Here is a 27,120-nt window from a genome sequence, read left to right as displayed (position 1 = left end):
GGAAGGATACATTCAATCCTTTCTACTCTTTTCAAATTAAAGACCTCGCCTCCACACCATTAATTAAACAGATTAATTAAATAGACAAGCCCCTGCAGCAGCAAGCCCTCTCTAAGGACAAATACTCAACAGCTCTGGGCTTTGAACTGTGGCACATAACAGAGTTGTGATTATTCCAGATCAAATGTCTTGCATGGTAACCTTCTTTAGGCCAATGTTATTTCATCAATGTCTTGTGTTCCTCTGCAAAGCACAGATATGGACAGTATTTTTCTCCAAAGGTGACAAGGAATAGAAGATACAAAAGGCAACAGAGAGCATGGAGATTACAGTGGATCTTGCTGGCTTTCGTATTTTCTTTTCCAAAGCATCTGATTTATGGTTTACCATTTGTGATATAGGAAGCAATTTAAAAATAAACAGCAAAACGGTGGCTGATTTTGAGAATTCTGCTCTGAACAGAATCCACAACAACATGCACCAGTAGCACACATGGTAGCCAGGGGAATCCAGCCATGCTTGACAAGCAGTGGGCAAGGCTGCAGTATGGGGAAGGGATGCAAGATCCCATTCCTGAATATCACTTTTCAGAGAAAAGCGAGGACTGTTTTAGTAGTGGGAAAGCTGTGCACATTCAGGAATACTTATATACAGACAAGGGTACACCAACACTGCCAGGAAGGACAGGCAAATCTTTTGATTGTTTGCTTGCATGTCCTTTCTCTAGCTATTATAAAGTATACATAAAAAGAAAGATCCACAGCTATTACCGTATGGAAAGATAACAAGATCAGTCTTTAAGCCAGAAAACCGAGTCCTGACATGACCACTGCTGTAAGCAGCACTCTTTAGCAGTGACTTCTCTTTAGGGCTCACTGGATGTAAATGTGAGGATGGCCATGTCACATCTTACTGCAAGGAAACAGCCCAGTTTCTTTTCCAGCTCCCCTGATGTATTAGGATGTCCAGAATCAGTTTGACTAGGAACAGCAAGGAAGTCAGTAAGAATTTTAAAACAAGTATTTGAACAACTTCTCTGGAGCTGGTCAAAACCAGCATTTGGAGAATCAGAATGCTCTTTTTCTCCCCCATCTAGATCATATCAGGTATTAGCAGCTTTTCAGAGTCACCCAACCTCTCCTTCTTCCCTCCTGAATGGATCAGAACGAATGTATCTTATCTTCTCTCTTTAAAATGCCATATAATATCCTTCCATAGTGCTGACAATATCACTGCTACACTCCAGCAGTTCCAAGACGCGGTGCATCACCACTTCAGCCAGAGAGGGGTTGTAGCTCTGACGAACACAGCTCAGGATGTGAAGGAAATGGCAGCCTTTTTCAGCATCTGCAGAAAAAAAGGAAAATGCAGCCAGGCATGGAGGAATGACTTCAGTCTAACTGCCTCTTTTAAACTAGGAAATCCAGATTAGTCATGAAAAACCCCACAGCTGTTGGAGAGGAAGAATGCCCTAGGTACTAAAGCAGAGATGCATATATTCAGAAGGAAGAGATCCAGTCTGTGCCTACAGTTCTCCAATTATAAACTGTTCCCACTGACTTTTCTGGGGAGTGTCAGGACTGTAATATCAGTCATGAGGGTGAAAGATAATCAGTCTTGTGAACCCTAGTATACAGGGCTTATTCAGTACAACCTGATGATGAAGTTAATAAACTTAAGGGTACTTCCACTGTCCACCTATACAAATTTCTGCAACTACAGAAGAAATAAAATGAAAATCCTTTTGCTCATACCCAACTTCAAAACACGCCTAGGACAGAAGGGAGGTCCGTGGCCAGGACCTGTAGCTGCTTGCCCAATGCTGGCATCTTGTGGAACAACTGCTACAGTGCAACTTTCGTTCACCCAGCAATGCAATCCCATCCCCGCACTTCAGACTACTCAGACAATTACAGGAGTAGAAAGTCACAGAACACCAGTATCAAATTTTATCTTCTTTTAAGAAGAATGAACCCTGAAAAAGTACAAGAGAACAGAAATGTAAAAATAATCCCTCTTCCTAGAGGATAGGCCAGAGACAAAGGTCCTTAATGGCTGCAGTATTGTACGCAGCTACTGCATGCCTGGTGGAGCCATCATTTGAAGTTCAGCTGTCCCAGTCAACATTTCCTCCAACAGACCCTGTAAACCCACTAATCATCAGTGCTGCAGGCTCCCAGTCTCCCCAAGTGCTGAACTCCACAAGAGATTTCTTTCTTCTCTGTGGCTAACAATGGAAAATTAGCATAAATGGGACATATCAGCACAAAGAACTTTCCTGCCCCTCAGCTCACATGATGTAAAGTAAGTTTGATAAGGGTATCGAGCACCAGAACTGCCTTAGAAGCTGCTGAGAAGCCACTGGTAGATAGGAGGCAACGTAGAGTGCTGGTAAATAAACAGTTCGGTCTAATTCCTATTAGGCTGTGAATCCAGCAAAGATACTTCTAAAGAAGTCAGTGATCCAGCATGATAAAAGACCTTTGAGGATGCTAGCCAAAAAATGCGTCCACCACCCTAGGATGGATAAGTGCAGAGAACAGAACAATGCCTCTACCTGGTCATTGTGCCTGTTGTTGCAAACAAAGTGGGTAGCTGCATTTTACATTAGTCATAGGTTTGTCATAAGAAGGTCAAAGTGCCCATCCCTGATCTACAGTAACTTGGCTTAAGTCTCGATGAATTAGATTAGTCACTCGAGTGTTACCCAATAGTACAATACATATTTTCCTTTTAGATGCTGGTAGAAAATGGCATTTTGGGGTAGTTGCAGGTGTGTCCAATCATTAAGTAATGCAGAAACACTCCTAGTCTACGGCCCAACTTTGAGGGAATATGCTCCTTGCAGTGGAGTGATGCTGTCCCTCTTTCATTGAAATACTGGGCTCTAGCTTTTGTTTACCAGCTGAGGTAAGCCAGGCTGTGTTTAACTGTCTTGCCTGATTACCAATATCAAAGAGGACAGAGTTATCTAACAACTACCATTTGCCTGCTGTGGACATCTCACGCAGGGTCCATTCTGACATATTAAATTTAACTTCAAGTGATTCTGTTTTTTTCCCTCTCTACTATTTGCCTCATCTAAGCCTAAAACCAGAGCAAATTTGTCAAAAAAACCCAAACCAAAACAAAACCAACCAAATCTGGACTAAGTCTAGTATTTTGCAGTTCAGTCTGGAGTCAAAGTGATGTACCGTCATCCTTTTCTGGCTATCTTAAGCCCCTAGATAGACCCACAGTGGCCTCGCATGACGGCATTTAAGATCGGCTGTTTGGAATTACAGTTGGAGCCAAGGACCAGGATTGTCATGTAGGCATATTACAGATCAGGGTTTGTGGAGCTCTGACTAAGCACACTAAGGATTTTTTTTATTTGTACAATAGTTCCAGGCAGCGGGGTTGGGCCTGAGAACGTGTCACAACTAAAGCAATGGGGTGAGGCATTGCCTTGAAAACAGACAGAGAACTCACTCATTGGAGAGAAGAGTTTGGTTTATCATAAATCAGTCTTCCTGTCATGGAAGATTAATATTACTCTTGAAGGAAAATGGGTAGGAATTTCCTGCAATAAACAAGAAAAAGCCTTTGCGGTATTACCAGTTCTTATTTTCTCACTACGAGCCTGCTCCCTAGTCAAGGTCAAGCAGTGGCTCAGGCTGCCATCCCACCAGCAGAGGGGGGCCCAACAGTTACATTGAGCTCTGCGCTCTTGCATCATTCAGCGACAAAATAACCGCAGTACCCTGTTGGTTTTGATGGAAGCTTTTTGCTTTTCTTCTCAAAATATTCTATTCCTAGTGACCAGGACATTGAAATGGTCCTTCTGAAAACTAGCAAAGAGACACTGACCTGGAAATTGTCCTCTTTACAAGTATGTGGAAAGCTTCAAGGAGAATAAGAGACTATGCAAAGCAGTTGCTATTTTTAACCTGCTCAGTATGGAAAATACGGGTTTGAGGACTCAGGACTCAAAGTCTTTTCTGTGGCTGATCTACAAGTTTCTCTCTGCTGTTGACTCCTGCTGACAGGGAGAAAGAACTTGCCAACCTCTCATGCAGCACAGAATATGTTACCGGTGTGATAACGCACAGGAGGGGAGTTAAATACCAGGCAGTTGCTCAGTGCGCTGTGTCAACTGTATACAGGTTCTGGCTTTTATAGTTGCACAATTATTAAAAAAAAATAGGGTTCCTAGGAGAACTAGCAGATGTATAAAATGGGCAGAGGAATGATTTGACTCTTACAGAGAAGATGTTTGTATTTGTTAATTGGATAAAAGACAAGAAAACAATGTCATATGGTAACTTGTTGCATTGAAACAGCCTCAGGCAAATAAGCCCATCTTCACACCTGCATGCCTGGTAACATCCATTCCCTCCATCCCCCAAAGACACAGAACTTTTACCTCCACCTACAACCTTGTCTAACAATTGTATCACTGCTTAAGGCAGCCAGTTGAAAACTCAAAAATAATACTACTTTAATACTACTTAGCTTTTTTTCACTGCAGGATAACCATCGTATACTAGGCCCCGCAAGCACTATCATAGTTATGATAGTATAAGGATATGAGCAATTTGAGATTATATGGCTTATGTTCTAGTCAGTCATTTATTCCGTACAAAAGTGCATTCGACCCCACAAATAGCTGCACTCCTGCATCTGCTGACACATTCTGCCCAATGGATTGAATGAAACTCTGTAGCAATGTACCTGTGTAATTAGCAGACATTCAAGTCAAGCACAAGCTATTACTATGGCAGTAAGACACAACAGGCTTGAGGGACAGTGATAACTCAGAAGACACATGAGGTACGTGATCTGAAAAGAAGTGGATTTTGTTAGACTGAAATCCCCACCTGCAAAGAACAACCACCTCAGCTCTACCTGAGTTTAAAATCTACAGAGAATATCCTACTGACTTAAGTAAGTTTTATTATTGACTTAATGGAGGTGGGGATTTCACCTTTCTGTACGGTCACTTTTGTGTCAACTCCCCTGTAGGAACTGAACTAGCAAGATTTGCTACTTATCTAGAATGCAAAGCAACAGCTGCTAGGTGCTAACCTAACTTCATTACATTTGATTCCTTGCAAAATCTAAGTATTCTCAAAAGATATAGATCTAAGATAATGGCTGTTTATTTCAGATATGAGAAGTTTGCTTCCTGCTGGGCACACCTGGTCCTTCTCTCTCCATGCTCATAGGAAGCTGCTGTTGCACTCCTGCTTTTAGCTATACTGATTAGCTACACCAGCAACTTAGCTGCAAATTCAAGGGTAAGGACAAGAAGCGTATCTAATCCAGCAGCAGGAGGAGATATTGTCATCAATATATCAGCATCAGCTCATCAGAGCCCTGATCACGCTGCTACTTACGCCTGGGTTTTCGACAGTCTTCTTTAATCACATCAAGGGTCACTTTAAGCAGCTCCTTATCATGGTCAGTCACCTGGAGAAAACAGAAGAAACTGGCAATGTCTAGCAGTCTATTTCACAGTACATGGCATGGCTGTTGAAAAGCAATCCAAGGCTATGACGTATTCTAAACTAACACTGTCGTAACTACAGTCTGCATTATATACTGCCTCCAAGACTAATAACGAACATTAAATGTTCAGTTATTAGTTTTAGTACCATTAGCAGCATCCATGAGTTAGGCAACGAACAGGATATAACAGAATTCAACCTGAAGGAGGGTGACCACTTTAGCAGAACACCAAGTTTCAATTCACTTCGATAAAGCGAACTGTCCCAGGTCCCAGGCTTCGGTGTGCTCAGCTGCATCAGCGCACAGTTTGGGAACCCAGTGAACACAGACTGTGCTTGGAACAGCAGCAGTGCTTAAGTCTGGTGCTGAGTTACAAAAAGATCAAATCAGTGGATGATACAGAGATAAAAGCAACAGTGAAGTAAGCTGCAGATAAGACTTTTGAGTAAACAGACAGCACTTGGAAGTCCAGCTTCTCTTTCTGAAACATTTCTACCGCTTCTGCTGACTATCAAAGTCATCCCCATGAACTTATTTGCAACCACAGCTCAGTTCCTTACATGGTATAAGTCCTTGGAGCTACTAGGTTTCTGGAAAACCACCCCTTTTTCTTGTAGCATCCTTATTGCTTCCTTAAAAACACTGTGAATCCTTTTGGAACTGGAGTTACTTTTTGACTTCACCTAGATGGGAATAAAGGAATGAAACAGATTGTGAGAAATCTCAGCTCAACTAAAGTTACCAGCAAAAGCTCCAGATGCTTTCAAGAGCAAGAGGACTTCAGGTGATTTTGTTACACATTTTTCTTCATTTAGTAATTCACAAATCATATCTGTTATGTATGAACTAACCAACATCCCATAGCTTTTAAAACAAACAAACATACATACACCAGAAGCTTGTACTATTCTTAAGGAACCACAATCTCCTAACTCAATCTCCTAACTGCCATCTTTGTATCTAGGAGCTATTTGATTATGTACTGAGAACTCTCTTCTGGAATAGGCTTGTGATGCTCACAGAGCATTTGACTGTTTAGCTAATCAAGCTTTGCTCATATTTGGAGTTTTCCCGGTAATAAGTGTGGGAAGATAGGGAGATCAGTGCTTTGTACGGTGATATTCAGGAGGAATCCAAGTGCTGGGGATTGGGTTCCTATCTCCCAATTTGAAACTGAGGAAGTGTCCAAGGAAAAGGAAGAAACTGGCAAGCACAGTATTTGTTTCTTGACCCCTTCATTCTCAAATATTTACACACATTCTGGTCATGCTCTCCAGACTTTCTCCACAGCCTAATGAAATAAAAGGTTGAAGAGCAAGCAAGAAATTAAGACAGGTATATGAGATAAAGGAACAAAGGATTCAGTTTTGAGGGCAGGTGGGAAACAGTCTCTTGTGAAATGAGAACAATTTGCCTGGAAGTCCATAACTGAGGAGGTTATTTAGAACAAAGGGTTCTGTGTTTGGGACACATCTAACAGAGCAGGAAGGAAGGAAGGGGAGAAAACAGGGAAAAGCAGGGTTTGTTTGGAAGTAGAACAGAGCTAAGACAGTGGAATGACAGCTAGGGAAGTGGAAGGAAATAAAGAATCAGTTGCGGAGAGGAGAAAGTATGGGTAGATAAAAGCAAGACCATGACCTACTCTTCACCATCTCTATCTGTCCTACTATATCTTTCAGCCTCCCCTTTATCTACACAGACCGCTTCAATTCCCCAGTTATTGATTCCTCATCTGTTGGGAGCACACTGTGCTCCCTGTGGTTTTCTTTGAGAACAGAGCTAAACTGCTTCCCACAAACTAACATATGATAACTAAAACCACACCAGAGCAACCAAAGCAGGATTTGCCAAACCATTTCTTCAACTATCACTGTAAATGCTCCCATCCTGTTCTGAACAAAAGCATCAAACTTCACATATCCTACTTCACTCACCAGATGCCCTCACAGAAGCCTTGGGAGTGAGACAGGCAACCACCTTGCACAAGAATGAAATCACATGAATATGTGAAACAAACACCACATTAGCAATGGAAGAATATCTTTTCACAAGACATTAATTCAATCCCTTTGCAAGTCTCAGGTGAAACGCCAACTGTTTCTAAGCCTGGAAGCTGATGTGTCTAACTGGGAATAGTTCAGAGATCCAATAGGGATATTAGCATTAGCATGCATCACAAGTTTCTCCATCTCCTTCCTCCAGCTAATCCTCAATATTTCAACAGGCCATAGTCACATCTCCTCTCTTTCTGTCCTACAACAGCTAACTATCTTCTTCCTCTCAAATCAACAGTGAAAAATAATTGCCTAATAGTTCAAGATAATTAACACAGAACAATGGCTATTATTCTCAGTTCAGTTTTATTCTTCTGTTCCAGACTGAAGGACTTCAAGGCCTGAACGTTTGTCTGTACCCCGTTCACCACAGCTATATCAGTTTGGATAACAACAGACACTGCTTCTAATTACAAACTTGACCATACATCTGGACATCATTCCAGTCACGGCGTTAATTCCACTATTGTATTTCTCTTCATAGTGCCTCTTCTGATGAACTGAAGAAACAAACAAAAAGTAGCAGGAAGGGTTAAGTGAATAGTGAATGTTTTCTCATGGAAAAGCACATTCTCATACCCAAATGTAAAATGAAGAGACGTTGCCTCTCACTCAAATGCAGTAATAAGTCCTGAAGAATCTAAGAAACTGCTAACAAAGCAACCACCTCAAGACTCTAATCAATTTTTAATGTGAAAGCAAACATTTCGGGAGAAAAAAAGATAAAAATATCTCCAAAGAAGCATAATAATTATTCAGTTTGGCTTAACACTGAGATCCTGTCAGAAAAGGGAGATAATTAAAAACAGACTCTGTGGGAACTGACACTCAGCTCAGCCTGGATGGATACTGAAACAGAACCACTAAGAATGCAAGTCGAGACATTGACAGAGCGATGGCAGAGGGGCAGGCCTGGGAGCGAGAAAATAAGCAAGCAGCTGCTACATATCAGCACCCTCATACGTGCTGCAGAGTCCAAGGGAAAGGGCTCCATGGCAGAAGGACCATTCCTGAAGAACAAATGAGGGCTCCTGCCCTCTTCAGGGGCTTTAATATTACCCTGAAGTGACAAGAAAAGTTTGGGGTTTTTCCCTAGTGTGTTCTAGAACACACTTCCTCCTCTCCATCCCTCCAAGTAAAGCAACAATTGAGGAGTTTCGTTGTGAACATAATCTAAAATTACTTAATCTGTTCTTCTGGTCCACCCAACATATCTCCAAAATCTCATCCTGCAAATTCCTAAGTCAAGAGTACTTTTTCCCAATATCTTATCACTTTCTTTTATGCCAAACCAGGCCCTTATTTCCTCTGGACTTGGATCTCCCCTTAAAGGCAATGTACACCTAAGCTTGTGATTTAGTCTACTGAGCAGAAATCTGCAGGAGACTGAATATGGGGCTATACACAGAAAGAAGAAATCTAGGAATATGAAATCCTATGTGATTTCACATCCCTGCTTTTGTTTCAGGAGGAGATTGAAAAATGCTTGCATTTCAACAGTTATAAAGATGTATTGTAGCTGTTAACGTAGTTTCTTCTGAGTCACAGTTTATTAGCCATCACTTCACTTCTACAAAGCTTTTCATCTAAGAAATTCAGATATTAAGTAGTTTAACTGCTTATCCAAAACACCAGCAAGATGTGAATCTGGATTTTGAATTCACCTCTCAATGTTCACATCTCAATTTGCAAAGTGTCCCGCTTTGGCACGCCTTAGTTTCAGGGTGCACAATTTCAGGTTCCCTGAAGTGCTAACAGCAGGGGTTCCCCCATTCTCCCAAATCAGGTCCTTTGCAAATAAATGAAGCTGTTCATCCAAACACAGGAGCATTCAAATATCATTCATTACTTCTGCAAAACATGTTTCTCCCCTGCCCCAGAGAGAGAAGCAACTATTAAATAACAATTTTACCATCACTACCCTCCCTCCCAAGATGAGCCAAGGACTCTGTAGCAAAGCCAACAGAAGAATCCATGTCTCCAGAATTAAGTTGGTATTTTAATCAATATATTCCATCTGATGGGTTTCATACAGCTTAGTGGGCTGGTGCTGTGCAACTAGTTATTCTCAGATCTTTAAAACAAGACAAACTCTCTGTACAATCAATAACAGGTCAAAGAATGAAGTGGTACAAGAATTAGTCAGTCTGTTCAAACCATTGAAAGTATGTAACCTTTGGCTCATTATGAATCACAACACACCCTGATGGTGTTAAAAGTTTCCTGGTATAACCACACACGTGATTCTACTCATGGAATTGCCCTTTGCAATTTCTCATGCAATGTTTAATCCTTAGCTTAGACAGGTGACAACTTTAGTAATAGTGATTCTGAACATTTCAGTCCTGAAGTCCTATAATAAGCTTTGCAATATACCTATTTAAAGTAGCAGTGAAGCTTCTACCAGAGGCAGGAAAACAAGCACATAGCATCAAGAATGTATAATGCACTATTTTATACCTGCAGTACAATGTACAGGGTATATACAGTAAGCATGAACAACACTGTAAAACTCCCTGCTTGTCATTGCTAACCTTGAGGTAATATTCAAATCAAAAGAAGTACAAACAGCAGAGTCTGGAAAGCACAACCCCAGTTATGTGTCGAAGCTAGTGACATATACAAACTGGAACGGTAATACTAAAATAGCACACACTATAGCTTATGCATGGAAGAAGTGCATAAAAATGGTTAATCAACATTGGCTGGTTGCAAGTAGTATTTAATCCAGTTGAGAAACTGGATGGATCAAGTTCACATGTAGTTTTCTTTTAAAAAAAAAAAGGAACTAAAGGCTTGTCCATTTGCCAAACATAATTGCCTAAGTCCAGCAAGTATACTCTTTAGGTTCTCCAAGCACAAGATTACTCTTCCTGTTTTTTGCTTGTAGTCTTCCTTGTGGTACCCACCCCTCCAGTTTGAAAAGTAACTTGTTTTAAGGAATAAGAGTAAGGCTACAGCTGAGGGACAGAGGGGGCACTGGTTGTGTGAAATAAAGCTCCACTGGTTTTAAAAAATCATGACAGATTTGTTAATTTTTAAGTACTTTTAAAAACAGTAAGCCTTACAAATCTCTTACCCATTCTCTATACACTATAAAATTAAATGTTCTCTAATATATGTCTCAGCAGAGGACATGATTGGAGTTCTGCCATGTGCATCTGCTAGACGGAAATTTATTCTGGAGAGTGAGAAGACTGCACTGCTGGGGAGCCATTAGAACTGGAACTAGGTATTGTAGGACATGTATGGATTGTGGACAGGGCTCAGGTGCAGTAATGCTGAAAAGAAATAGAGAGATGCTGCCTCCCTCAAGCTATCCCAGCTACCACTGCCAGTGACTCCATAGCAGTTTACCACCTCGCAGGAGAAAATATTCCATGGGCAGATACCCTCCCACTACGATGAACACTGTGCAAGTACTTTAAAAGTTGGGAAAGAGATGAATGTGGTGCACCACATCTCCTAAGATCAACAGGGAACGGAAAAGAGAGGCAAGAAAAGAGTTTAATAGCAACAGTGCTCTGGAACACTGGAATCAGGGTAAAAAAAAAAAAAAAAAAAAAAAGAAAAAAGTTACACATCCAAATAACTCATCCTTTCACATCAAGGAAAAGTACAAGAAATGAACAAATGTGTATATTGTGGTGTGGCCTAATTAGTTTGGTCCACTCATCTAGCTTCTGCCTTGCCAAATAGGCATGAAATAACATCTTTCCACATTAGCTGCATCCTTTATCCTTTGGGATTGAGGTCAATGCAAAACAGAAATCTACAGAGGGGGAAAAGAAAGGAAGAGGGACAGAAATCAGATCTATTACACTTATTTTTGTGGATCAAACTGAGTACTTGACTCTTTGCTAATTATGAGGAGTGACACCTTCAAGAGACAGAGCAGAGGAACAATGAAATGCATTTCCAGAGCATTACTAGGCATTCCTCTTAAGGCATTCAGGTCACTTGACAACTGCAGGTTCTTTCTTACGCAAAGACGTATAAGCCTCTTTGCACGGAATTAACACCAAAGGGCAATAGGGAGAACTGCAATTTCTAAATGAGCATCTGTGTGCCCAAATTCCTGGGACATATACTCACACCCTTGCATCAGGGTCAAGAGCAACTATTAATTATTATGATAGCTCCTCATGACTGCTAACTATGCTGATGCTGCATTGTTTTTGTTGGTTTGGGTTTTTTGGTTATGGGGTTTTTTTTGTGCCTAAGTTCTGCACCAGTTCCTACTTTAAATGGCTTTGCAAGTTATTATCTTCATCTTTCTATAAATGCTGAAACTTCAAAGATGGAAGTTTCCAGTATTAGTCACAATGACCGCTACTTCCTTTAATGTAAAGTGTTTGGGAACTTTTAATACTGTTCCAGATAGTTTAGAAAAAATACCCTGTCCCATGTTGGATATTCTAGTATCAAATTTTTCTGTCAAAAATGAGACTAGCTCCTGTTATTGTTTATATCCATGCTTGCTTTACAGAAAAAAAAAAAAAGTCTTTAATAAAAATAAAAGAAACAGCTATCAAGAAGCAGCTATCAGAAGCAGTTCAATGAGGCCATCAAGAATAGAGCTACTTTTCATTACTATTTGACCTCATCTACAAGGGACTGTTTTTTGTGGGGGGTGTTTTTTTTTTTTCTTAAATTAAACAAACATCATATGTTAACATAACATAGCACCTAACTTTACAGTGCATATCAGAATCAGGCAGTGAAAATGACTGCCATGGATTTACTTCTGTACAGAAAACCAAAAAGTAAACAAGTGAGTCACAACACTAGTTTAAGTTTCAGTTGCCATTGGTAACATGTTAAAAGCCATAACTCCATTACTTTTGCAGAAATTTACCACTTCATACTAGTCAAGAATCTGGTTTGTAATTTATCCAAATGACACAGAGTAATAAGAAGCCATTTTGTTCAACAAATGTCTTTGTTCTATTTCCCATTCTGCAGTTGATTAAGAGTATATTATATCACTGGAAAGTTTCTTAACAGTTTGGTTACATGCAATTGCATGTAAACTGATTTCAGTTAAATCCCACCTTCTGACCCTTTCAATCATGGCCTTTCACGACTACGGATTTCCAACAAGAGAAACATGTAGCAGGGAGCACTGTTCATCCACTCATTATAATCTCCTTCTGAAAGCTGCATCTCTATTAATATATTGAGCTTCAAATGACAAATAAGACAAAGACTTTGTGCTCCTTTCTCCTGATCGAATTCAGAATTTCAAACATTTGTCCCAAACAGCTCAAGCACCTTAAAGGCATCTCCTTTGCCGATGCTGCCACTATTTACAGCTCTAGGTAAGTTAGTGCCTGTTGTAGACTGTAAGATTACTTAGCCCTAATATAAGATTACCCTTAACAACAGAATTCTCTCATATGGCTTTGTTCAGTTCAGTTTTATATGTCTCAAATGACAAGGTTTCCTCAAGCTCTGTAAATAATTCATGCATTAAACTAAAGCTAAAGCACTTGTGTGTTTTGAATCCTCTGAAGTCACCAGTCTCTCATGTGGTTGTTTATGCTTGAAAAAAGTACATGGTATTATTTCCCCCAACTAAAACCTTGAAACATTTACATTCACTCACCTCCTGACAGCTGGGACTGGGGAGATGCACACCAGCCAGCGATACCAGAGTATCAATTGTTTCCAACTCCTGTTGGTAAAAGGTCTGAATTTTGTTTTCTAATAGAAAGCCTTTCACCTTCTCATGCAGCATATTGATTGAGAAATTCTGACTCTCCAGGTCACTACAAAGATACATAGGACATGTCAAAAGGCAAGAAATATACTACTAACATTTTTTAGAACAATGCTAGACTTTTTTAGAACCAGCCTGCTAGACTGGTTTTCAAAGGTCAAAAGGTATTTTACTGTCCTTAAAGAATCTGAATTTAAACTCTTAATTAAAACAGACCATTTTTATATGCAATAAACATTCGACTGTTCCTCTTCAAACATTTGCTGTAACAGTGTTGTGATTTTAAGACCTGCAATGTCTGAAAACACACTACATGCATCAGACCTGGTAATAAGCATCCCGCTACCCTTAAACAGAATACAGGAATGGGTGTTTGACTCAGTTTATTGAGGTTATGTATTTGTGATTTGACAATGACAAGGGCAGCAGAAGTTGAGAACATTTCGATGGAATAGCTCCTTAACGTCACACATAAAATAAGGCAAGGACACTACTCCATCTAATTTGTCAACCTCATCCACAAATCTTGCTCAAAACCCCAGCTTTTTTTACTAGATGCAAGAGGTCTGTACACAGTATTTTACTACCTTCCCAATGTTGACTTTGGTTCAGCATTATATTTCTTTTCTCAGATTATGGACAGGTATGTCATCTGTAAGGATCATTGATTATTTGGGAGAAAAGCAGGCTGCTGCTGTATGCCTGTGCAGTCTAAATCACAGCTCGGCCCCATTCTAACTTTCTCCACAGTTATTACAATAACAAATAAATAATAATAAAAATCCCACATCTTGCCCCAAGACCAGTCTGGATACTGCATTTACCTCTGTCCCTCCTCGGGGCCTCGGAAAGTTTTATCATAAACTTCTCTATAGAGAAAGGGCAGCTCCAGCATTCTTGAAATCTGAACATCACACACAGGATCATCCACTTTATCTGGAGCGGCAAAAAGAACACACATACTTGGCCAGGACTGCCATACCAATCTTTCAAGCAAGCATACCTGAGGCAGCACAACAGAGCTTCACATGCCAGTACTAAATTGGCAAATTTTGTTCGCTATTGTTTTCATAAAAACAAAACCACAAAGGCCACTCCCGCTTTTACAGTTTACAAGAAGTAAATGACCTATTGTGGTGCATTGCAGATTATGCTTTTGTCTGACAACTTAATTAACTGGAATTTATGATCTCTGTTTTACCTTTCAGCAGTCTTTATCCATTAGATGAATTTAACACATAGTAAGGAGCTTTATTTGGACCAAAGTGAAAGCAAATTAGAGGCTATTTGAATTGCGTGGCTCTCCTTTAATGAAACAATGGTATTATTGCCAGCCTTTGAGTGGATTATATATTCATAAATCTTCTGTCTGGATAGAAGGGTTGAATTCCCTCTCAGATTTTAGCTAGAGCTGAAAAATCTAGGCTTTTTATCTGAGTTGCACAGGGTTTTTAAAAGACAGGATTCCCTCCACCAAAGGAATCATTTCAGTATTGTCTCTGAAAGATTTCACTGGGGAAAACCAACTCTTACACAACAGCACAGACAGGGAGGAGAGAAGAAGTTACATAACTGGCATCTCCTAGGGTGTAAAGAGTGGGACTGCAGAACCCTGCTGCCCAAAGATCTGTCAGACACATCTGCATGCAGATCTGTGCCCAGCTGACTGAAGATGAGGAACACTTCTCAGTCATTCTTCAGAGCCAGAGAGTTAAGAGAATCTGGGCTTCAGTGCTGCAATGTGCTTATACTCTGCTGTCTGCCCATGGAATGGATCACAGAAACTGCAGCAAACAGCAACATTTTCTCCAGAGCAGCTAACACACTTCTGTGTAACATACTGTGTAACAAGTGTAACATAAAAGGTCACCAACTCCCTTTCCATGGGCTTTGGCTGTTCTACTTCAACACAAAGAAAACGGAAGAGCAAGTCACTCCCACAGATACCCAACCACAGTATCTGCATAGTATTCTTGTATGTGTGCTAGTCAACTTTTATAGATTTTCCAGGAATGTCTCATTGACAGGCAATCTAATGCCACACATTAAGTAGTGTGTCTTCTTACCTTACACTGCTAAAATTGAAATACATACAGATTAAAATCTCTTTAGAAAAATGAGATGCCAGAAAATAAAGTGGAAATTATTCAATGAATTACATATAGCTTAGATCTCACAAATTCAGACAACTAAGTTATGTACATCACAGATCCATAACACTCACAGAAACATGAAGCCTGGATTTCTCTTTGTTGCCTATAGGTTCGGATGTGACCTCTAACCCTGACAACATCCCCGATCTCCAGCTTGGTTTTCTGGCTCACCATTTCTTGGAGTTTCTTCATCTGTTCAAGCACAGTAAGACTGTTGGGTGTGCTTGGACGACCTGTAAGAAGTGAGGGAAAGGAGATCAGGCCAAGAGGACTGTCCTTTTGCATTCAACCAAACACCTAAGCATCACAGGAGTCATTATTAAAAAAGGGGTAAGGTCCCAGGCACCATGTGTCCTGGGTAGCAAAACTTTTGAGTGACAAAGTTAGTTTACAGTATTAGATTTATTTAAACAGTTCACCTGGGGAAAGCGTAAAAGGGAGGAGATACTGGTTTACCACTGAAAATGTCATAGATGAGTTGCAAAATGGAAATTTTAATTTGAAATGGGTTTCTTCGTTTTCTGATTTTGTCATGATAAGATGGATGAGAGGGGAAAAGAAAGGTCAGCTGAACTTTTTACATAAAAGAAGAATGAGTCATCTGAGGTGGGGCCAAAGTATTCATGTGATGCAATTTGATGTCTACATTGAGGTGAATGCAACTTGACAGAACTTCACATTTACATAACACACCTTTGCAGAAGAGTAAATTCTTCATAATTTAAAACCTGAATAATGATCAAAGTATCCCTGGTTACAATTACAAAAGGCTGGAAGAGAGTCTCCTGTGCCCCCTAGGAGCTGTTTTCTTTAGCAGGTATAAATTAATTAATTTCCATTCATAACAGAGTGTCCATTCAAGCACTACTGATGTACATGTAAAATAAGAACGCAAGGCTGAAACAAGCATTCTCAATCCTCATTCTATTTCAAGCAGTATTTAATGCAATTTCTTTAATGAATTTAAGTTCCTCATAAAAAACTGATTTGACTGTGGGTCACCATTATTTTTTTGGAAAGCTGTGCCACAGCATCACCTCTCTAAAAGCAAGAGCTGTCTTCTAGATTCCTGTTCCAGTTAGGATCATCTATACCACTTGTCATATCATTGTTAAATGTAAGTAAGTATGAATTATCTATCTGTATAAATGGACTTGTTATACAGACATCAGTTTTAACTTTTACATCAAGTTTTCCTTTCCTCATTCTATACGTACGTAACCCTAACACTGGCAGATGATAGTAATAATATTTATTTCATTAGGGTTTGAACAGCTCCATATCAGGGTTGTAACCTACTACTTGAGCTTTCAAGAAGGTCCAAAATATTCCATACTTTGACCTATGAGAGATGGTGGGAGAAAAAGCAAAGAGAAAGCCAGACACGAGTGAGTTCTGTTACTGAACACAATAATAGATTCATTTCAAATGCACAATTTCTGCACATTTAGAACTTTCCCAAACAGAGGATGACTGCTGGCATACTGCCACTGTGTTTTAAGCTACTTTCAAGTTCATCACTGACAGTACATGCATGAGCAGGAGGAGAATATGAATGCAAACAAAGAAGAGAAGATGAATCCTGAAACCACTGTATCACAAGGGTGGGGAACATATACCAGGTTGCTGGTCAATGGATTGACTTTGGAAACAGAAGTTGTGGCATGTGGCAGATTTCCAGCATAGTTTCTCACTAGATGAAGTCACAAAAAGAACATTAAGAGGATTCTCTGAATAATGTCACAGCACAGAATTGAAATACCATATTACTCAGGTAAGGAAAAGGCATGACAGGTCATAACGGAGTGGGTTTATTGGCATCAACATTGGATGCAACACAAAAAGTAATACGCAACTCCCAAAATGTCCCAAGCTGTAGAATATGACAGTTTAAAATTTTACAAGTTGAATTTGCTCTTCCACAAGTTTGATCATTTACTAAATTATGTAAGACAGATATGGCAAAAGTGTTATACAGTCAAAAGGGGAATTATTTATTTGATAAATTACCTGATAAAGATATTTGTGCTACCATAGGATTTTTCCAGCAGACACAATTTATGACTCCAGTACTATCATCCACTGTAAAAAAAAAAAAATATGCAAGAATTACAGAGTAAGAAAGCAGGTAGTGATATTCCAAGAAGTGAAGATACACAGATATGCAGGGAGATAACTGCCAAGCATATCTCGTTCCAACGAGTACGAAAGGGAAAGTGGGTACTCAACCCCTACTTATACCTCTGAAATAATCTCCACAGTCGTTTCAGTCACGGAAGTAGCTTAGCATCAGATACCATGCTTATGTGCATGGTCAGCAAAGTAACAGGTATATTCTCAAAAAAAGATCAAGTGCTAATTTAAATTATGAGGCTTCAGTACATATATTGGATACTAAAGGGTTTTAATCTCATTGACAAAGTCAGAAGAAGAATCAGTGTCGAAAGCTGAAGCCAGACAAATTAAAACAGGAAACCAGACACAAAACACAGAAGCATTACTGTAACAGTGAGAAAACAGCACTTCAACACTGAGGGCTACAGTCATGTGAATAGACTAGGAGTGCTGCTACCTCCAGCTGCATTGGTTTCCATGCTAATATTGTACACGAAGTCTGCTGGCCTTTTCTGTACAAGAAGATGTCCCAGAGAACAGAAAGGCAGCTTCTCCAGGCAGGAAGGACAGAGGACATACTTGTGGTTCTGCTCTACGCCAGGAAGTATCAACTTAAAGTATACACACCAGTGGCATGCAAGCCACTTCCATTGCCAGAAAAGCTTAATACCTTCTCCCGAGCACGGGAGCTATCTAGCTTTTCCTGTTTTGCAGGACCCAAGCAAAATAAGTTTTGCAATTTCTGTCCCAGGCACTGCATTGTCAAGGACAGCAGAAAAAGATAAAACCCAAAGAAAACTAAGAAACTAATCAGAAGAATCAATTGTTCTACAGATCAAGAGACTGTATATAGATGGCACATCCAACAAACACTCTCTAAATAAAAAGGTACTAAATGTCTGTCAAACCACAGCGAGGACCACATTTCATATCCAGCTAACACTCCAAGCACCTTGCTCCTTGAATGTAACCATCTCCAAGACTCAGCTTCCTCTCTTCACAGACTGGAATCTGCAATTTTCTTCTGCTCCTTAAACCAGATCCATGACTACAAAAGTAACAGTAATGTTTACCAGGAAGGTGCTGATTGGTACCTTCAGTCGTTTCCTTTGGGAACCATAGCATCAAAGCAAAATGCCTTTGCATTGTCTCACATGTTTTGAAACAATTTCCCTATTTGGGGGGTCCAATTTTAAATTATTTTCTTGCCTTCCTGTTTCCCGGTAGCTTAGCTGCACATTCATAATAACAAACTTACAGCATTTATAAGATGCAGGCAATTCCAAATTCCATCACAAAAGTATGCTCATCTCATTGCTATCCCCATTTTGAGCCGCTGTGTCTGCAACTATTTCAGCAGCTTTAATTTTGTACCAAAGCACAGATAATGATCTAGCTGGTAGGATTTCCCTTCCTTGGTATAGACAAAAAGCAACTATTTCAGTAGGAGTCAGAGCCCCTATATACCATGCCAAGCCATTCATGCAAGCCAGCAATGGCAATAAGAAACAGGGCAGATGATATTTCACTATTACAGTACTGCAGCTTCTAGATGTTCCAGCTTGCGACTGGCTGTGGCACCAACTGTGACAGATATGCTTCCTAAGAAGGGCTTAGAAACAAAACCAACAAGACTGAAGGATTAGGAGACCAAACGCCTCCTCATTGATGTAACAGCTGAAAATGGAGTCCTGGAGAGATTGACCTGTTCTTGACCACACAGGGAATCTGGTAGCACAGCAAGGCTCTGTAAGTTTTTCCAGTTCACCAATAAAAGCTTTGAGCAAAAAGACAAATAACTCCTGAAGCACAGATGAATGAGAACTCCTAAAATTGTACTCTAATTAGACAGGAGAATGTCAATCTATTTAAAATGCACTCAAGGGGCCTACAAGCTTTTGAAAACTTCCTGTGCTCCCCTTCCTCATCTCCTTGGGTTTAAACTTTTGTTCGTTTGGTTTTTCATGGGTTTGTTTTTTGGGTTTTTCTGTGGTTTTTTGGGGGTTTGGGGTTGGTTTTTGTGTGTATGTGTGTGTGTGGGGGGGTTGTGTGTGTTTGTTTTTGTCTCTTACATTAACTGTTTGAGTGGTAGCACTCTCAAAGCGACCTGGTAAATGAGATAATTGTGTTCATTTTTATTTCTTTATGACAAAAAGGGTATGGTTCTTGTAGGGCCTGCATGAGCCGACTGAGATCCTGGTGAGATTTGTTTCATTTGTTTTTAAGGCAAGTGCCTTTCAAAACAGTTCTGGAGTATAAGGAAAACTACATGTGATGTTGGGTTTTGTTAAAAAGAAAAGGAAATAAAAAAAGAGGTCAGAAAGGTGCATTAGCTAAAATATGAGCTTGTTCAAAGCTACTTTAATTAGATATCCTTCTCCCAACTGATCATAGTAGCAGCAATAAACAATCAAATCAAAATGTCAAAATCAGGTTTTACATAGCATGTAATTTTTATTTTTTTTTTAAGCCAGGAAAGAGTCAATTCACCATCTTTTACAATTATTATTTTGTCACCAGTTCTGGCTGTATGGTTTTCAGCACAGAGAGGACCTAAGATTGTCTTAAAATGAGCAGTGTGTATTCTGAAGTAGACAGATAGGAAATGAGGGAGGGAGATGGTGGCAGTGACACAAAGGCATTTCAGTTCTCTATCAGAGAAAAAGTACAAAGGGGGAATTGCTTTGTAAGTCACTTTTAAGCAGATGGAGTAAAGTGAGCAAGTACCAAGCAGTGTGCGTCACTCCAACTGATGCAACGCCTGCTCTGTGACTCACCAACCAGAGTCTGTTGAACTGAGAGATGCAAGAAGTTACAAGCAGGAAACTGTCTAAGAAGTTAGAATTTTATGCTGGCAGAGTCAGCCTGCCTGAAAGGGAGGGCAGGCTGGGGAGCGGCACCCTGGCAGGTAGCCTGAAAGCTCAAACCAGGAACTGCTGGAACAAAGAGTGGAGTTGGATGTGAAAGGACAGCAGGAAGCCAGGCTCACTGAGAGCTGTACTTCAAGGTCATCTGATCATAACACTAAGGCCTTAATTCCACTGCTCTGCAGTTTCTTTTCATTTCTATTCCTCCATTTTCTGCCCCAATCAAACATTTTCAAAAAGTTTACATCCAAACTAATGCTGAGAGCAGCGTGGGAAACCCTTGCCCATAGAATTGTTTTTGCCCTGGTCATTTTGATTCTGCCTTCCTCTGTTCTCATAAAACGAGAACTGCATTTGCACACTAGTGCAATAAAAGAATAATAGCTGACATTCAGCTTGTATTTCAACACTTCATTACATCGTCAATTACATCTCCACCTCTTAACCTAGGTGCTTGTTTAGCCTGTGCTACTTCAAGTGCCAGAGAAACTTGTGCTTCAGAATATTTACTGTCAACTCATTATTTAGCATAACGGCAGGGGAATAACAAACATTCAGAAGTTAGACTTAAAAAAATCTAGAAAATGTCCATTCTAAAAAACTTGCAGGGACATTTCTATGGAGCACAGCCACGCCCAGTGCAGGGCATGCTATATGCACTAGCAGTTAATGCTACTCTGCAGCAGTATGACGCAACTGCAGGTGTTGTGGAAGCTGGGACCTAGTTAAGTTGTCAACAGTATCTTCGCAATACTCCTGTGAGTCAGGGAATTGCTACTGACTCAATTTTGTAAGTGAGGGAATAGGGTAAGAAGAGGCACTCCGTGACTTACCTCTATGAGGTGGAAACCCATGGCAGATGAAGACATTGGACATGAGTCCTTCAAGTGCTTCAATAGGATCTATGCATTTAGCTCCCTCTTCCTACTGTGAGATGACCTCCCCCACCTTTTGAAACTTGTCACATCACCACTACTGCACTCTGCTTTTTCTCCAAATGAAAGAGACAGTTGAACAAAATGACAATCACAAGTTTCCATGCTAATAAAATAGTCTGAACATTGGGAAAAGCAACAGGGAGGAGACAACTCCCAGCTAGTGTAGGCAAGGACTGGTACTATGATGCTTGAGTTAGATTTGCTAAGACTCTTGTGTATCTAAATATAAACAAGCTCCTGACTGCTATTAAAAGCTGGCTCCAAGATATGACAAAACATAAAAAGTCAGAAGGGATTTCTAAGGTTTAAAAAAAAGGAAGAAGTGACTTCCCCTTTGCAGGTGCTGTTAAATCCATTTATATCTGACCAAAGGAACTGCATATATATATTTATGAGAAGAAGATGGTGGAGTCCAGCGGCAAAGCAATAACCAAAACTAAGATTTGCTAGATTATCCCAAATGAGTCAGTTACTGTTTTAACTATTTCTTTCTCTACTTTTGAAGTAAACAGTAGCTTCCCTAAGTCTGCTACATAATCTGAACTGCAGATATACATTATATTAGTACAAGAGCACAGTTGTTTCAAGAACAGACAATGATCAAATAAGGCGACCTTTAAGTTCTAACGGTAACTAAGATTAGAAGGCCGATAAGTGCAAGGAGAAAGAAACAAACTTTTCTTACCTCCATAATTGTAAAAGGCATCTCGCTCTTTCGTTTGAACTACTATCCCGACAACATCCACCTGTCTCACTGGATGACCGTTATAAAAGAATATACCTAGACACAGAACAGTCTTAAGTGTAACTATTTCTTTCAACATCCTACACTACATAGTCACATTTGTCAGTAAAAAACCCACACTTTCTTACATATTTAATAGATCTTAAATTATACAATGCCTAGTTACGTGAAAAATACCCTGGATCAGTGCGGACTCAGAATACTAGAAGGAAGAAGTATCAGTACTAGTTAGGATACTAAAAGTTTGCTTTTGTAGAGTGTCAGAACTTTATTAACCTCTTGCTTTCTTGCACATTTGGATCTGAAAAAGTTTGTTTGCTGCAGGCATTAGGGTTTTTTTTTTAGTTTTTGTTTTGTTTCATTTTGGTTTGGGTTTTCTTGGCGGAGTTTTTTTTTGTTGTTTTTTTTATTTTTTTTTTTTTTTTTTTACATCTTCAGCAGGCTTCAGAATAAATAATAGAACACAATGGAAGCAGTCTAAGCTTCTCACAATGCAGCTGTTCCCGATTAAGGCAGACCCTCCAAAAGGAAAACTAACATAATTCTGTCTTTCATTTCTAAAAGAACAGGAGCCACGGGGGGTGAAGGGAGAGAAACAACCCTCTTAGACTGTGGAGTACGCTATGCAGTCATTGTGGACAGCATCCTGAACTTCAGTTTCTGAAATAACACGTTCTAAAAACATCCCTTCAAAGGTATTTTTGTGCATCTATAAAGATGACTTGAATAAGAATAACATGCAAAAACATGCCCAGGAAACAGTGAGGAATCAGAGCCCACTGGACTTAGAGCATGTGGCAACCTCAGTGCTGTCAAATCCCTTTCAAGAGATTGACAAAATGTTGTTAACAAAACACCAACGTAAACATATTACACTGAAGCTTCACAGTCCACTAACAGGAGGATAATAGGGCAATAAGATCCAGATATATCCTGGACTGGCTAATTTTCAGTCAATGTGTTTTCTTCAGTTTTCAAATACTGCTGCTTTACTGAAATATGCCATCTGGGATGTTCAATAATTGTCTTCTAAAAACTGGATAACTCGAGGGACTCAGAAGGGAACATTTGGCTCCATACGCTGTGGCAAGTTTTATTCTTACAAAAGGAAAGAGAAACACCACAGCAGCAACGGAGTCAGAAAAATATTCTGCATTTTTTAAAAAAAAAAAAAGAAAACCAAAATCCAAAAATAACTTGTCCTACATAGCTGGCAGCCTTAAATGAGCCTGGAATTAACTTCCTTCACATAAGACAGACAAAACCCCCAAAGTTTCAGAAGAAATCACAGGTGATCAGCCAAGCAGCTCATAAACAGAAGTTCTGCTCATAAAAATCCACTGCAATATTTTGAGGATGCATCTATCACTGTCATCTTAGAGCTGGCTATACTAATGGTGCAATCACTGGCCAGGTCTGGTGTAGAGAATGTTTAGCAGGTCTGTCCACTTTTCTCTCATTCCATTTACCAGGACACCAATAAACACTGCAATAGAAATTCTCAGTGGAGATGCTCCTGGTCCTTTCTTACTAAACCTTACAAAAATCTATATAAAAATGGTCTGGGCCAGTTTCAGGGTAAGTGTGTGCAGCAGAAACTCCAAGCTCTTGACTGTGCAAACAAGCAACATGTTATTACGTTAGTAAGGTGAGTTTTGGCAAACGACAGAGACCAGATAAAACTGGTTCTCTCTATCCCCATAAACTCACATAGAACTCCACCCTTACTCTCCGAGAAACTACCTGAATTCATTTGCAAGATGAAATTACATTTATACTATTAGAAGCTGTTGAACTTGACGACTTCAAGGTGTAAATTGTTTCTCCTGCCAGCTTATTTGTTCAAATTATGTTCATATTGGTAGTAATAAAAATGCACTAAACATTTGAAGCTATGTGCAAGCACATTTAGCCAAGCTCCTAGTAACCCAGTAAATAACATGTACATTAATATGCTGTTACCACAACAGGAAGCCACAGCAGCAGTTTAGGGGCTATAGATACAGAGCTCTCTAGGGCAAGTTCTGGTCATGTCTTTACCAGCATTACTGAGCACTGAGCTGTTTGCCATCGCTTTAATTATTATTACCTCCTTTTATGCTATTTGTATCTTCTCTTGCTTGTTGATAAGCTGTCACAATGCAGTGGTGCATGATAACTCTGAGAAAAGCTCACTTCCATGATGTGATTATGTGTTACAACTGAGTTTGACACCCACTCTCATTTCAAGGCCTCTAAGACAACACAATTGCTGTTTTTTATCTGGGAGGTTTTCCAGCCTTCTTGTCACCATTTATAGCAGTAGAGTAATTGGCCAGGTTTACTGCTTTCCTCTGTGTTGTTTTAAGGGATTAGTCATTGTGGCATCAAATCTTAATGCTTAAAAATGGAAAGAAAAAAAAACTTATTAGGTCATTCAGTCCATTTCCTCAGGGCCGATGCAAGACCATTGCGTACAGTAAATTCCTGGCAATCTGTACAGTCAGGATATAAACAAACCCAGTGAAGGGCATCCCACCTTTTTCCTGGGAAGGCTGCTCCACAGTTTAGCAGACGTCATTCTAAGGATGTTTTTCCTGACATTCAGTCTGTGTTTCTTTCCATTCCTCCTAGTTACAACTCTCTGTTTTGCACTCATTCATCCTTAATTACCATTACTTAATGACTGATTTATAGCCAATCATATACTTAGATTCAGCTGGTCTTTAACAAACCCATTAAAGGCAGGAAACATTGACAGCAAACACCTATCTTCTTCCTTCCCAAAAAGATATTTTTTTTTTTAACTGTTTCTGCTGTGCTATCACTTGTTGCCAATAAATAAGATACACTGAAAGATGTCTGGTTTCGTATATACACAGCACCAGGAGAATGAACAAAATTCAGGATGTTTGTTCTATGAAATTTCATTTTATTTTTAAAGCTTGGTTTAGAGAATTATACAGGATTGCAAGCAAACTTAGTTGTGCAAAACGCCAGGTGCACAGGAAGTGGAGAAAGCTCGCATGCACCAATTTTAAAGGCTGACATCTTGACTTGACAGATACCACTTCCTTAGGATCATCTTAGAAAAAAAATACTAATAACAAAACTGAACCAGTTCCTGAAGCAGAAGGCAACTCACTTAAGTAAAAGAACAGGAAGGGAAGTGAGAAGGGAAATTCAGGTAATTTAGAGGTAAAAAAAAGAGAGCAGGATTGTACTTTCTAGGACTGTTCCTACTCTTGTGAAAATGTTTATAAGTTTAATTCTTCTGAATATATTTTTGCATGTATATGTACTAATGTCCAAGTCCAAACTACAATCCTATTCTGCTGACAGTGAATTGTTTTGTATCTTGTTTGAAAACCATTAAAATGTCTCTAATTGAAGCAGGAATAGTTTCTACCAGATGCATTTGCTAGACTAGTACTACTATAAGACAGCACACTTAAAAAAGGCCTCTAAGTACTACTCACTTTAGGACAAACATGAACAACAGACTGTAGCCTAATTCTTGCAGTGGATTTAAGAAAAAAGTCTCCCATCATGTTAAATAACAGAGGTACATATACTGGGCTTTGCAGTTTGTGAAGTCCCTACGTACATAAAAATGGTTGTGATTGGAGCAAAAAACCCACCAGTCCTTCACTTCCGCAAGAATAGCACTGCTGTTATCATTGCTGTTAAATAAAAATAAATAAGAATAACAAAAGCTACAAGGCAGAGCACATTCAAAGAGCCAAACAGATGTACCTTGTCTCTGCGAAGGGGGAAAAAAAAAAACCAAAACCAAAAACCAAACAACCAAACCCAAACTAAAAAAACACACACTCTGCTTAGGGTTTACTGCTTTTCCTCATTAATTTTAAGTTCCTCAGGCTCCTCCCTGATAATCTTGCACCTTGTCAAGCTTCAGCTTGGAGTAATGAACCCTTATACTGCAGAAAACATACTGCAGTCTATTTAAAGTCTTTGTAGTGAAAATAAATTCAAGGTCAGATCCATGTTGCTTTAGACAACATATGCATGTGGGTGATATTGGCTGAAGACCAGCAGGAAATGGAGTGCAAAGCATACAATTTCCAACAATGGTTAGGCAATAAAAGGTGTGGTATACGATTCAGCAGATACCAGAATTTAAAATAAGGTTGTTCAAATGTATGGAGAATGCCATATGTCTATCATATCTACAAATTAAGCTAACAACACCTCAAAACCTCTATCTGGTTTATAATATATTAACATCCAGAGGAAAAAGCAAAATACATACACCCAGCAATGTCATCAACAGTCAAAATTTTGCAACAAACAGAAGAGGCATAAAATCCTTCCTAAATGTTGTAAGAGGCAGTGGAAAGATACAACACATATAGCTGGAAAGGACCAGCATTTTTAGAATTAACTTTATCAGAATATAACAAGCACTAGCACATAGAGGAGACACAACTTTACCTTAATGTAAAACAGGTTCTGTATCTCTCTATATATATAATGAGAGAAAAGCCATTAGAACAAACACATTTTATTTCTCACATGTATTTCACATACAACCTGTTGTTCTTAGAAATGCTAAAGATACTAATGTCACTTAGCTTAGGGGCATGGAAAACTACTGGTGTTCGTGAAGCATTCAGCAATCCCTCAATAAAGAGCACAACATAAATCAATTCTAATTCTGTGTGCATCATAATCAGCACATATAAGTACATACCTGGCACTTGCTTAGATTCTCTCATTTCTTTTATATCTTTAATATAGAGTCTTGCAAATGCAGAAAATATGGGATCCATCCCCCAGTGCAGAGAAGGTGTCTCTTCTTCATACTTCTTGGACTCAGACTGCATTCAAAACCTGTGAACACAGAAGAACTTGCAACTATTTTCTACATGGGTAAAAAGCTGTTCATATGCATTCCAAGTGAATGAAAAAATAGCTTGTGATTTTACACACAGTAACACAGCAGAGATAATGAAGAGACACAGGAACTTATCTAAGACAATGTTATCTTTCTGTCACGACATGCAATAGTCAAAGTATCAATACTAACTAATTTA

General features: G+C 39.4%; 1 protein-coding gene across 1 annotated transcript; it reads right to left on the bottom strand.

Moving 5' to 3' along the window:
- Window positions 1-1,189: 1,189 nt before the first annotated feature.
- OBFC1 (oligonucleotide/oligosaccharide-binding fold containing 1) lies at window positions 1,190-26,910 on the bottom strand. The gene is given in 9 exon segments (XM_009700895.1): window positions 1,190-1,347; window positions 5,379-5,451; window positions 6,051-6,167; window positions 13,153-13,315; window positions 14,055-14,202; window positions 15,491-15,652; window positions 17,430-17,501; window positions 22,025-22,120; window positions 26,778-26,910. Coding segments are annotated over 9 exon segments (1,122 nt in total).
- Between the last annotated feature and the right edge of the window lie 210 nt (window positions 26,911-27,120).

The sequence above is a fragment of the Cariama cristata genome, unplaced genomic scaffold (genome assembly GCF_000690535.1).
Source record: "Cariama cristata isolate BGI_N322 unplaced genomic scaffold, ASM69053v1 scaffold6840, whole genome shotgun sequence".
Lineage (NCBI taxonomy): Eukaryota > Metazoa > Chordata > Aves > Cariamiformes > Cariamidae > Cariama > Cariama cristata.
Note: the sequence above shows the minus strand (reverse complement) of the source record. Positions and strands in the feature narration are given on the sequence as shown.